The sequence below is a fragment of the Saccostrea echinata genome, unplaced genomic scaffold (assembly GCF_033153115.1).
Source record: "Saccostrea echinata isolate AGI-Se365-2 ecotype Australia unplaced genomic scaffold, CSIRO_AGI_Sech_v1 ptg000029l, whole genome shotgun sequence".
NCBI classification, from domain to species: Eukaryota; Metazoa; Mollusca; class Bivalvia; order Ostreida; family Ostreidae; genus Saccostrea; species Saccostrea echinata.
In genome coordinates, this window is record NW_026889778.1 from 3,780,832 (window position 1) to 3,795,075 (window position 14,244).

Consider the following 14,244-nt stretch of genomic DNA (forward strand, 5'->3'; position numbering starts at 1 on the left):
GCGAAATTATTAAGAAGTTCCATTTGGACAGAAGGTCGATCTTAAGAATTTTAGACATTGTTGGTGAGCAGTTGGAAAGACCGCCACAGCGCTCACAGGGTCTGCCAGCATTCCTGCAGCTCTTCGCTGCTCTACGATTTTTGGCTTCGGAAACAGAACAGAGAGTCATCGGTGATACTCTTGGAATCTCAAAGTCATCAGTGTGCAGGTCGGCGAAGTGAGTTTCTTTTTAATTTGATAAACATGAAACAATATTAGACTGTATGTTAGAAAAATACACATTGGTTTCTAAAAGATGTCGCTATGTGTGTATAGAATTTTTTTTTATTTGTCATTAATTATGTTCCCAAAACGAAGTTGGGGAACATATTGTTTTTACTCTGTTTCTTATTCTTCTTCTTCCTGGGTACTTTTTTGTCCGCGAGTGATCTCGTCAGCTACTCATCCGATTGAGGTAAAACCTTTTTAGGGTTAATAGGCATGTGCGTGCGCGTGCAATGCGTAAAATGACCAATATACTTGATATATATAGCTGTAACTTTTATATTTTTTGATGAAATGCTTTGATACTCAGAATATAAGGATATATTAAAAGTGTAAACAAGATGACATGGTCAACATGCGCATGCATGCACGTGTGCACGCGCAAAGCGTAAAATGACAAATATACTTGATATACTCGTAATTTTTATACTTTTTGATGAAATGCTTTGATACTCAAAATATTTTTATATATTAAAAGTGTAGACAAGATGACATGGTCATCATGCACATGCATGCATGCATGCATATGCATGCACGTGCGCGCGCGTGCAATGTGTTAAATGACCAATATACTTAATATAGCCGTAATTTTTATATTTTTTATGAAAAGCTTTGATACTAAGAATAAACAGACATATTATAAGTGTAGACAAAATGGCATGGTCATTAGGAACATGCATGCAGGTGCGCATGCGTGCAATGCTAAGATGACCAATATACTTGATATAGGCGGAACTTATTTATTTTTTGATGAAATGTTTTGAAACTGAGAATATAAAGATGCATTAATAGTATAGATGAGATGACATGGTCATCCTGCACATGCATGCACGTGCGCGCGCGTGAAATGCAAAAAACGATCAATATACTTCATTGCCTTATTTAATGAAGCTTACAGGAAATAAGACACCAAAAGGGTGTTGGGGAGCGTTTGGGGAACATCTGTAACGGTCCCCGTTACAATTATAACTAGTTATTCCTATGCATTACCCTATCATTCATACAGAGCATTCCTTTATTGTTATAAGTCATCAAAACGTTAAGATTTGAATAAAATTGTGCAAGCTTAACAAGAAGTACAACGTGCAGTTTATCTAGCAGAAACACCTGAGATCATACTCTGTTTGCAGATCAATTGACAAAGTAGTCGAAGTTTTATCCACATCTTTGAACACCATCAAATTTCCTTCTGAAGATGCAGATATTTTGAAAACAAAACACAATTTTTATCCAATGGCGGGGTTTCCAAACGTGGTCGGTGCAATTGACGGCACGCTTATACCTATAACAGCGCCAAAATCTGACGAGCACCTGTACATATGTAGGAAAGGATTTCATTCCATAAACGTACAAGCTATTGTTGATTCTGACCTGAAGTATGTCCCTATAATTCCTAATACTTGTAACAAACACTATATGCTAATAAGTGAGTCATTAATTCTTCTCTTTTTTCAATTGATACATTTTTTTTTATTATTGAAAAGCATCTTTGTATATACAAAACACTTATTGTGGCGTAAAGTTTAGCCCAAATTCCCTTTTCTCAGTAAAAAAAATTTCGACGACGCTGTGCAATGTGTGATATATTGATCATTCAGAATTATAAAAGTCTAAAATTTTAACCTTAATATTGCAATCTTTTCAGTATTCAATGGGAATTTTATTAAGTATTTCATCGAATTTTAAAGCCAAAAACTATCAAATGATTCGCGATGAGAGAGAGAGAATAATTTGAAATATGCTTGTACATATATATAACTAAGGTTTACTTTTCTGAGCATATTAGTATTTACTTTTATAACATTATTATTAAAATGTACTAGGTTTCTGAGTGTAGTGAGCAAATGGCCCGGAGCAACACACAATGCCTTTATCTGGGCAAATTCTGGTATTGCACGCAAGTTCGAAAGGAGCGAAATTGACGGGTGGTTACTTGGAGACTCCGGTTATCCTTTGAGGCCTTCGCTTTTAACTCCAGTGAATAACCCTAAATCGAAAGGGGAACAAAATTACAATGGATCTCATAGAAAACCCCGTGTTGTTGTAGAACGGGCTTTCGGTGTTCTGAAGTCCCGATTCAAGTAGGGAAAAAAGTGTCTTTTACATATAAAGTTGAACAACGAAATTTCGGTCCGAGTACGATTGGGGTGACATAATAAGTAAATATTGCATGTAGCTGAGTGTAACCTGGAAAATTTTCACCCCATGGCAAGAAACCCATTGATAATCGAGGTGCAGCAGAGGTTGACAATGATTTTCGAGGGGTGAAAATTTTCAATGTTACAGTTACTCAACTACATGCAATATTTATTATATTATATTGAATGTTTTAAACAAATAAATATTACAGTGAACCTTAATTGCGCGCATAAATTCTGCGCAGTCAATATTTTTTGGAATATCACCCGTCGTCAAGCAATGTTGACTGTTGCTACCCTGGAGGGCGTGGCTTCATTATTCAGCGGGTAATAGTAATTTTTAAAAAATGTTTCTCAACGAATGAAACTCAATTAATTTATTTGAAAGTATAAAATAATTTAATAAAGGTTAAGAACTCACTGTGCATACTATCTAGAAGAGAAATTACAAGTTTTTTCAAGCCTTTTACACGTAAATAAAATTCTTAAATGGAAGAAAAAATAAAGTTTTCAGGTTTATTAAACTGTATACTTTGTATCATCTATTCGTCATTATATACATGTAGCTTAAATTAGCCACTAAAACTTTTATTTTTACATGCATAGATGTCTTCATAAAACCGGAGGTGCTCTAAATAATGAACCAAAACGTTGTTGGAATTGCGATTTGTACTATATGTAATTGTGATCCTTTATTAACTACTTGTTTTTATATTCCTATGAAGCAGAATTTACTAAAAGACTTCTACATGAGAAAAAGAGAGCACTTTCTGTGTCCTTCAACTGAACATTTAGAATTATCGACGATGTGTTATCAATTAACAATAGCTACTTTCATTCATATGTCGATTCGATATATCCCGGTGAACTTGAAATAAAAGAAACCTCAGGGTCTTCCACATCTGTTTCATATTTGGGTGTTTTACTGATTATAGAAGATAAGGGCCACCTACCCTTACATAAAAAAGTTTACTAAAGTATAGAAATTTTTACAGTAGGTAAGCAAAATTTTAACTCAATAAATCAATTTTTTCCCCATTTTTTAAATTATGGATTTAAGATTGTTACATTTACCAGGTAATGTTCTCCAATTCATAGATACACAATTTTTATATTAAATGGAATTATTATTTGTATATTCATAGATTATTTCAATATTTTATATCACTGTTATTGAATTTAAGAGCGTTAAAGCTTTGAAATCTCTAAAAATAAAAAAGGAGTACTAGAGTAAAGTTTCAAAGTAAGTCATATTTTTACAATAGTTAACTATAGTAATTTTTGTTAGGGTTACAACTAAAATTGCATGACAACTGAGATGACTTCAACTTTTTATCGTCAACTTTCCTTATTTATGTAGTTATATCTCGCTATCGCCTGAATATGGTGTGTACGTCTTCCAACTTTTTCGATACCAAAGAGCATGCTCCGAGTATGATCAATTTTAAAACCGAGGCAGGCTACACACAGACAAGCTGATTTTGCAGGGATTTCAACAACCTCGATTTAATTCAGCGTTTCGTAAATTTTATGGTCGTTACGTTTGTATGTTATTTAACGTCCCTCTCGAGAATGTTTCACCCATATGGAGACACCACCACTTTCCGGTGGATGGCTACAAATTTTAACCCATACTCGGCACTCATGGCCATTGAACAGTGAGGATCTTTTTCGTGCCAACTCCTACTGCAATACGGGACCTCGGTTTATATTTCTCATCCGAGGGAATGGTCTCCACGTTCCACAGTGGATTCGAACCCGCGACGTAAGGATCAACTGGTCACTTCACGACTCTGTAGCAGACGCTTTAACCACTTGACTTATGGTCGTTATAATGACCTTGTTTGCAAATATAAACTATTGTTGGGTCGTATTTTAGCTGACCTGTTTCATACCAACTGTTAGGCCCTTGTTTTTATTCTGAAATTGACTACGGAATGTTCCGTCTACCTAATCAATACATAGGGCTCAGTTGGGTGTGACCGATCAACAGGGGATGCTTACTCCTCCTAGGCACCTGATCCCTCTTCTGGAATTTCCAGGGATCCATGTTTTATGCCCTCTTTACATAATCGTATTGCTTATAGATTTTTCGAGATCTCTCACTATTTGTTATCTTCACCATTTTCATGATATGCATAATAGAAGTTCTTGAAACCTTTAGTTTTCTGTTAGTTGAAAGAAATGTTCCACATTCAAACCTATGGAAACATGGAAGACTCTTTAAATGCATTGATATCCATCATTTGTGACACACATATTGTTTAGTTATCATAAAGAATATTATAGCGATTAATTTATTTTGTATTACAAAGAAAAATACAAATATAAGAATATTTCTTGATTTATTTTTAAAGTTATCATACAATAAAGATTTACTGTGACAAAATAATTCATGGTACTGGTATGAAATTTACTAAGCAATTTTATGGAATCATTATTATTCGTAGGCGTTCAACGTTCGTAAATTTCGTGAAAACGCTTACCCACGAATTTACATCTTCACGAACTTTGATGCACACTTGCATTGGGTATTGTAGATTGATCTATCTAAATAAAACACAAGTTACCCTCAAAGTTACGTCTCCACAAACCAGTAAAACTTTGATTACCCATGAACATTGACCTACCACGAACAATTGAACAATTATTATCCCGAATCTGGTCTCCACCTGACAATGTAAAAAAGAATAGCCCAATTGTGACAAATATTACTTGAATCTGTTGTTCGTAAATTTCAAGTTGCTCACAAGTGTACAACCTTGCCACATTGTAAGTATTTCTATACAGCTGAAACAATTCAAAGTCTCTATCATGTGACTTTGGAATGATCAAAAGTATATTATGAATATAAATTCAGCTTTACATAGATCGTGTACTAAATCATCTTTCACAAATCAAATTCATTTTAAGGTTTCCATCACCAAAAAGGACACAACTATTATTAAATATCCATCCTATATAAATTACTTTGGTATTCACATGAAATATTTAAGGGAACAAAAAGATGGACCCAGAGATATCAAAGGATGAAACTTAACTGAAAGTTTACTGAAAGTTTGCATGAATGGCGAAGCTCTGCCTTTCAGTCTCCTTAATAAATCTAGGTCTTTCAGTGTCCATTCAGTTGACTGAAAGGTGAAGACTTATGCTGTGAATTGCAAAAATATAATAAGATATGCAGTTATTAATAAAAAAAAATGCATTGCAGTCTAGGAAATTATACTATTTCTTTTTTTAAATTTTAAATACTAAGAATGAAATATATGGAGATAACGAACAGTATTCAAGTCCAAAAGTCCATTATACAATACAAAATAGGAGCAGAGCAAACACGGATCTCCAAACATCAGAGGTGGGATCAGGTGACATGGAGGAGTGAGCATCCCCTGCCGACCGGTTCACACCCGCCGTGTGCTCCTTGTCATGATCGGGAAATAACGGAAAAATCCGTCGACAATTCAGTGTGTAAATAATGGTCTAACAATTAGTATGAAAAACGTCAGTCAGCATTTGACTCAATGATATTTGCTGACAAAGTCATTGTATCGACCATAGAACTTACGAAATGATGGCTTTTAACGAGACAGCTGATATTCTTGTTTCATCAACTTATTTGTCAATAATTTACCTCGTTTTAGAAATTGTACATACCTAGAGCATGCTCTTGCGTATCGAATCAACTGAGAGATATATACCCCGTATGCAGGTGATGAAGGTATATTGCTGCATAAGTGAGGGAAGTTGACGATTGAAAAGTTAAAGTCATCACGTTTATCATAAAGCTTGGTTGTTAGATTACCATTAACGTCTTTTTCAAGTAAAATATCCAAATATGAAACAGATGTGTCAGACTCTGTGGTATCTTTTATCTCAAGTTCGCTAGGATATATCGTATCGACATAAGAATGAAAATAGCCATTGTTAATTGACAATACGTCGTCGATATATCTAAATGTCGAGTTGAACGCCACAGCAAGTGTTTTCTTCTTTTCACGTACAAGATTTTGGACAAATTCTGCTTCATATGAATACAAAAAAAGGTCTGCTAAAAACAGGGCGCAATTGGTACCCATAGGAATTCCAATAGATTGTTGGAAGACCTGGTCTCCAAAAACCACATAGATATTGTCAATCAGAAACTCAAGCATCTTTTTAATGTCACTTCAGAGTACTTGTGTGTACAATCAGAATGTTTTTTAACAAAATAATTTTGCAAATGACCAATGACAAGGTAAGTATATTTACGAGTTCCATTTTTATTGAAAAAGCAGCTGTCAATGATATCAAAAAGCCTGGACTTTAATTTATCGTGGGGAATGGTTGTGTATAAAGTTGAAAAATCGTAAGTTTTTAAGCTGTTGATTTTGGTAAAATCTTGTGATTTCAAATTTTCCAAAACTTCCTCGGAATTTTTAAGTATCCACATCTGATTTACACCACTTCTCGAATATATTGTTGCACAGTACTCTTGAAGTTTCTCCTTCACCACTGTTAATATCTTAGTGAGGAGTAAAGATAGAGGCTTGGTTGAACATTTACTGGAACCCGCTATGTATCTTTGTTTGTAAGGATTTTTATGAAGTTTCGGAATCCAATATAAATATAGTAATTCGAGTTCATTTTGGTTGTTTGGAATATTAAAAATATTCAAAACTGACATATGATTTTGAAGAATTTCTTCCTTAGAAAGGGAACTATGAGTATAAGTTGGATTACCACTTGTAGAATTAAATCCAAGTTCCTCTAAAATACATTTAATATAATGAGCCTTACAAACAAAGACAATGTTGTTACCTGCTTTGTCAGCAGGGACCAGTACGTACTGATCATGTAATCTATCTAGTTCTTTTTTCACTTCTGGATTATTGAATACAGAAGGATAGATGGTTTTCATATTGCCTCTCAATCTTTTAATGCGCGATTTTAACATACATCTGATACATTTAATCCATTCTGACAAAGTGTCAAGGTCTTCTTTTTCATGTCTGGCCCATCGCCTGGCGTAGTCCTCTACAGAATCCATAATATTTATGAAATTCTTACGCCAGTTGAAAGATCTGGGTTCCCTAAATTTAGGACCTTTTAAAATTAGTGATCTAAGATCCTCATTATTAACTATATTTACGTCACCAGTAATAACGTGTCCAGCAGGACTATAGTTATAGGGCGAAGAAGAACATGAACACGATGGAGGATTATGTTTCAGATATTCGATATCCAGGCCCTGTAAAGTTTTCTTGTAATTAAAAAGTTTGGAAGCAATAGTCGATGTACAAACAAATTCCTCTGGTTAAACAGATATATTTTATCATAGGATAAATATTACAGTTAAAAAATCCATTCATTGATACATTTCATTTTCACTTGGCGTATATTTTTCATAAAAAAGTTATGAAATCCTTTGTTTGAAGTATTTTTAAAACGCCCATGATAAAAAGCTATGCAATTGTAATATACGAAAATGATACTAATTTCGTTTTATTAATTTGTGCATGTTCTATTAATTGTTAGGATTTCAAAAAAAAATCTTTAAATACAAATATGTTGAGAAATCATGAGCACTAAAGTTTACATCGTATAAATTACATTGACGTCATTAATGTGAATGTGATGGGACAATTTAACAATATACCTAGACGAAGGTGTAGTTATGGACATTATTAATGATGAAGTCAATATGGTTGAAAATGAAAATCTAAAAGCAATCATCTTAAAAGGTCCTAAATAAGGGAGACCCGATCTTACAATTGGCGATAGAACTATTTTCTATTATGAGTTCTGGCGAAGATTATGCCAGACATAGGGCTGAATATGAACGGGAAAATCTGAACCCTTTGTCCGAATGGATTAAGCGTCTTAGAAATACAATAAAAAAAATTATAAGAAATTTAATAAGCAAACTATTTATTTGTCCGTTTATACTAAATCAGAGGAGACAAAAAACATTAGAAAGTACGGAAGCCCAATAGTGCAAACCAAAAATAAATAAAATTATTAAATAAAGAAAACGAAATTATTTAATGAAGAAAACAAAATTATTAAATAAAGAAAATAGCTTTTATGGGGATTTTTTTTCTGATGGTTTTTATATGAACAAACAGAGGAAACAAAAAATATAAACTAATTCTTTCTAAAATATAACAAACCATATTCACCACCGAAAGAGTCCATAATTGTTTTATTATATAGTCAGGATTTGAATGAATCAGACACTGAAGGCTGCATGACGATTCCATTTTCATTAACAACATGTAACTTCTGTCGTAGAAAAATAAAAAAAAATGTCCAGATTACTACTTATAACATCCGTGTTTCCCTTTGTGTAAGACATCGAAATGTTTGGAAAATAATACTGCAATAAACTTGCCGAACAATTTTCCTGCTCATATTGTACAACTGGCTCCGGCAGGTGTAACGATTGTTTTCGAGATTATTTGAGGTATTGATTGTGACGTCACAATGCTGCTGCACGCGCACTGACCCTCTGGTGAATACGGCTTCAAATCCAGTGAATATGTAGTATTATGAAATGTTTGCGTTTGTAGAGATTATATAGGGACTATTTATAAACTATATAATAAATGGAAATAGCGAACAGTATTCAAGCTCAGAAGTCCATAAACAATACAAATCAGGAGCAGAGCAAGTATCATATCATAAAATATCACTGTTTTAGCATTTGAAAGAAAACAAGCAATACAACCATTTTAAAATCTTTCAATTTTACTGAATGAAAAAGGTAAAGATAACGAACGTGGATCTAAATATAAATAAACAATACAGATATGTGAAGAGGGTATAAAACACGGACCCCTGGAAATTTCAGAGGTGGGAACAGGTGCCCAAGAGTAAGCATCCCCTGTTGTCCGGTCACACCCACCGTGAACTCAAAGTGGACTGCGAGTAGAAGTTGGATTTCTAGACATAGAATAAGAAGTTCTTCTAAAACACATTTATTATAATAAGCCTTACAAACAAAGATGATATTTTTACAAGCCTTGTTGGCTAGAGCAATAAATATTGTTCATGTAGTCTTTCTTACGGAAGCCCAATAGTGCAAAACCAAAAAAATAAAAAATAAAAAACGAAATTATTAAATAAAGAAAACGAAATTATTAAATAAAAAAAAAAACAAAATCAATAAATGAGAAAGGAAATTATTAAATAAAGAAAACGAAATTATTATATAAAGAAAACGAAATTATTAAATAAAAAACGAAATTATTAAATAAAAAACTGAAACTAAAATAGGGAATTTATAGATGTGCATGGTAAGGGCTTGAACCCATGAATCATTTCATAAAGCGCACGTGTTCTATGGCCTGATTTTGTTTCGACATTAAAACAAGTGTGATATTTACACTCAGCTATTCCCGTATCGATAACATAACCAGTTGGAGTAGACAATCACAATGCATGAATAGGGGAGAATTTTACCTTTGGTTATCCAATATGCTTAGATCTTTGTTTTTTTATCTTACATGAACATGATTAATGTGAACTTTGACCAGTTTGATGAATTGGCCAAGTATGCGTTTACATTAGCTTTCTTAAACCCTCATCTCAGAATGTCTAATTATCAACAAACAATGAATCTGGACATGAAACATCAAAGATATTATGCTAATAAATTACACAAATATTTAAGATAAACATGTCTGTTAAGATTCCGTTGTTTACAACTGCTGAACTTTTTAACATTTAGGAAATTTTCATGGTTATACGTCATTTTTCAATTATCGCACAGTGCAAAAATGCTGTAAAAACATACGTAACCGATCGATTTTGATGGTTTGACATTAAAAAAATGTTTAAAGAGAGCAAGTGCAAAAATTAAACATGTCAAAGTGGTTACAATGAGTAGATTTTAATGATTGCTTACTTTATTAAAAATTAAGCAAAACACTTCTAATTTCTTGGTCATTTTATCAAAACATAATAAGAAGTGATGCACTAACTATTTGTTCTCACATATTCTAAATGACAAATTCGCAATCTGTATTAATTTTATAAGTCAGGGATAATTGTGAACAAACTTGCATAACAAATCCCACAAAGAATTCAAATCATTCTCTTTATTGTTTCAACAAGCTAAGATATATAGGTACACAGATAGGGCGCTATGTTTAATTCGGAGGGGGGGGATTCATCAATATGATACGCAAGGTTTTGACCTTTCAGCGATTCAGGAGCTCTTTGTGAATGTCATTAATTTTATGTAAGCAGAAACAGCCATCCTCGCTACGTCAAGGCTTTCAGGCTCAAACTTTGACGTTGTGGGGATGCGACACAGCATCAAATTCCCGTAAACAAAATTGAACAGTTATGAATCATTTACATCATAAATGCGAATTATAGGCTGTGGGCAAATAATGTTTTTCTACGTTTGTCAATTTGACATTTATCTAAGTTGTTTTTATTTTTCATTTCCTCCACACCTATTTTAATGTCTATAGAATTACTAAATGATGCTTGATAATGCGTGCGCTTTATGGAATGATTCATGGGTTCAGGCCCTTACCATGCACATCTATAAATTCCGTATTTTAGTTTCAGTTTTTTATTTAATAATTTCGTTTTTTATTTAATAATTTCGTTTTCTTTATATAATAATTTCGTTTTCTTTATTTAATAATTTCCTTTCTCATTTATTGATTTTGTTTTTTTTTTTATTTAATAATTTCGTTTTCTTTATTTAATAATTTCGTTTTTTATTTTTTATTTTTTTGGTTTTGCACTATTGGGCTTCCGTAAGAAAGACTACATGAACAATATTTATTGCTCTAGCCAACAAGGCTTGTAAAAATATCATCTTTGTTTGTAAGGCTTATTATAATAAATGTGTTTTAGAAGAACTTCTTATTCTATGTCTAGAAATCCAACTTCTACTCGCAGTCCACTTTGAGTTCACGGTGGGTGTGACCGGACAACAGGGGATGCTTACTCTTGGGCACCTGTTCCCACCTCTGAAATTTCCAGGGGTCCGTGTTTTATACCCTCTTCACATATCTGTATTGTTTATTTATATTTAGATCCACGTTCGTTATCTTTACCTTTTTCATTCAGTAAAATTGAAAGATTTTAAAATGGTTGTATTGCTTGTTTTCTTTCAAATGCTAAAACAGTGATATTTTATGATATGATACTTGCTCTGCTCCTGATTTGTATTGTTTATGGACTTCTGAGCTTGAATACTGTTCGCTATTTCCATTTATTATATAGTTTATAAATAGTCCCTATATAATCTCTACAAACGCAAACATTTCATAATACTACATATTCACTGGATTTGAAGCCGTATTCACCAGAGGGTCAGTGCGCGTGCAGCAGCATTGTGACGTCACAATCAATACCTCAAATAATCTCGAAAACAATCGTTACACCTGCCGGAGCCAGTTGTACAATATGAGCAGGAAAATTGTTCGGCAAGTTTATTGCAGTATTATTTTCCAAACATTTCGATGTCTTACACAAAGGGAAACACGGATGTTATAAGTAGTAATCTGGACATTTTTTTTTATTTTTCTACGACAGAAGTTACATGTTGTTAATGAAAATGGAATCGTCATGCAGCCTTCAGTGTCTGATTCATTCAAATCCTGACTATATAATAAAACAATTATGGACTCTTTCGGTGGTGAATATGGTTTGTTATATTTTAGAAAGAATTAGTTTATATTTTTTGTTTCCTCTGTTTGTTCATATAAAAACCATCAGAAAAAAAATCCCCATAAAAGCTATTTTTTATATGAAGATGGAATTAGAGGCACAGAGGTCATCTTTAAAACTTCTATTTACAAGATCCAACCCCAGTAAGAATATTTTAACATCAATGTACATGTATTTACATGATGTAAAAAATGTAGAAGATGAAATGACGAAGAATAAGCATCTAATTATACAACAAATATTGTTATTATATAGTCTATAAATAGCCCCTATATAATCTACATATTCACTGGATTTGAAGTCGTATTCACCGGAGGGTCAGTGCGCGTGCAGCGGCATTGTGACGTCACAATCAATACCCAACGTTGAAAACAATATGGATACAACGGCCGAAGCCAGCTGTGTATCTGAGCAGGAAAAATGTTCGGAAAGTCTATCGCAGGATTATTTTCCAAACATTTCGATGTCTTAAACACCGCAAAATGAAATAACGGAAGTAATAAGTTGTAATCTGTACGTTTTTTTTTTTTAATTTTTCTACGACAGAGGTTCGTTAATGAAAAAAAGGTATAATCATGCAGCCTTTAATGTCTTATTTATTCAAACCCGGACTATATAATAAAACAATTATGGACTCTTTCGGTGATGAATATTGTTTGTTATTCACCAGAAAAAATATCAATATTGACCTCGGCTTCGCCTTCGCCTCGGTCAATATTGATATTTTTTCTGGTGAATAACAAACCATATTCACCACCGAAAGAGTCCATAATTGTATAATATTGAAGATTATAATTGAAATATAACACCACACAAATAAAAAATACAAATAGTATCAGTGACAAAAGCATCTATATATGTATTTCAAGATGATTGTGTATGTTATTAGCACACCTTTTCGATTTGCTCTCATATGTCAGATTCTCCTAAGGGTCTTCAAATAGATTCCTTTTTTCTGAAACCAAAGTAAATTTACCATCAAGTAAAATTTACAACAATCCAGAACAAACGGGGTTTTAAAATCCTCTCTTTTAAAGAAATATGTAAAAATGTATTTGGAAGAGGTTTACGTCCTTATCATAATAAAACCGAGTAATGATAATAATAAATAGTATGTGTACTTACAAAATTCTTGGCTGGCAGTCTACCTTGCGATTTCTAAGAAAATTTGACAACCTGGTTAAATGAAAGCACACTCTACTTAGTGAACTAAATTAATCAACCAGTAAAGACTGACATACACATTAGCATATACAGTCAGTTAAAAAATAATACCATTTGTGGAGCAGATGTTTATATTTTTGTCTTGTCAGTAGATAACTGATAGATGTAACAATATGATGTTCAGGCAAGTTTAAACGAAAATTGTACCTTTAATCATTAAAACAACTTTCTGTTCATTTTAATGTCAACTTTACACCTCCACTTCAGGTTTCACAGTGGATTTCATATATCTTCTAAAATTAGGAAATTCAAATTTAGAAACCAACAAATATTATCTTATTTTCAGATTTGAGGTTCTTAAAGTAAAGGCATGAATTTAGAAACCTCATTTCCATTTCCTGTGGGTCTCTAATTAATTGTTCCGCCTCTTAAAGTGAGACCCCTCAACAATGGAAAAAGTGATAATAACGGTGAGACAAGAAACCGACCGTAGTGATAAACTAAGCATATTCAACTCAATGAATTATGCACTATTGACGAATTTATATAGTGTGTGTTGCACGCATGTAGAAAATTAATTATCAAGTAAGATTTGGAAAACACTCTAGGTTCTATTTTTGCCTAAGAATCTCTTAGACAGTGGATCAATATGACCATCGTAACTGCAGGGAATGTTGAATTTACTTTTGTTTATGTCTTTTAGAAGACCTTTTCAGCAGTAAATTTCAAGATTTAGAGTCATCAATCTTCATTTTGTAAAGAGGCCCTTTGAGATGAATTCAAAAATAGACATGTGTGACCCCTTTTGCTCAGCCTTATTGATTTAATGATCAAGTATATGCGTCTTTTAAAAATAGATGATTTTTCAGAAAAGAAGGTATCAAGTGCAAATTGTCTTCGTATGCTTTGTGGAGATTGAAACATTGCTTCATTCCAATGTCATCAAACATAAACTGCACTACTTATTTTTGATTGAAAGAAACAGGCAGAAAAAAAAATAATGTGC

The 14,244-nt window shown here is 32.9% G+C and overlaps 1 protein-coding gene across 1 annotated transcript; it reads left to right on the forward strand.

Moving 5' to 3' along the window:
* Nucleotides 1-1,373: 1,373 nt before the first annotated feature.
* Nucleotides 1,374-3,084, forward strand: LOC133194375 (putative nuclease HARBI1). Its single transcript, XM_061330343.1, has 3 exons — nt 1,374-1,640; nt 2,088-2,345; nt 3,009-3,084. Exons 1-3 carry the CDS (start codon nt 1,498-1,500, stop codon nt 3,082-3,084), a joined length of 477 nt encoding a protein of 158 aa, XP_061186327.1. The 5' UTR covers nt 1,374-1,497.
* The last annotated feature ends 11,160 nt before the right edge of the window (nt 3,085-14,244 follow it).

What these genes read in the sequence shown, in the direction of transcription:
- LOC133194375 (XM_061330343.1), top strand. Translation starts at nt 1,498, where the DNA reads ATGGCGGGGTTTCCAAACGTGGTCGGTGCAATTGACGGCACGCTTATA. An exon ending in ATTGTTGATTCTGACCTGAA is followed by an intron (nt 1,641 to 2,087) that starts GTATGTCCCTAT and finishes AAAATGTACTAG; the next exon opens with GTTTCTGAGTGTAGTGAGCA. An exon ending in GTTCTGAAGTCCCGATTCAA is followed by an intron (nt 2,346 to 3,008) that starts GTAGGGAAAAAA and finishes TTACATGCATAG; the next exon opens with ATGTCTTCATAAAACCGGAG.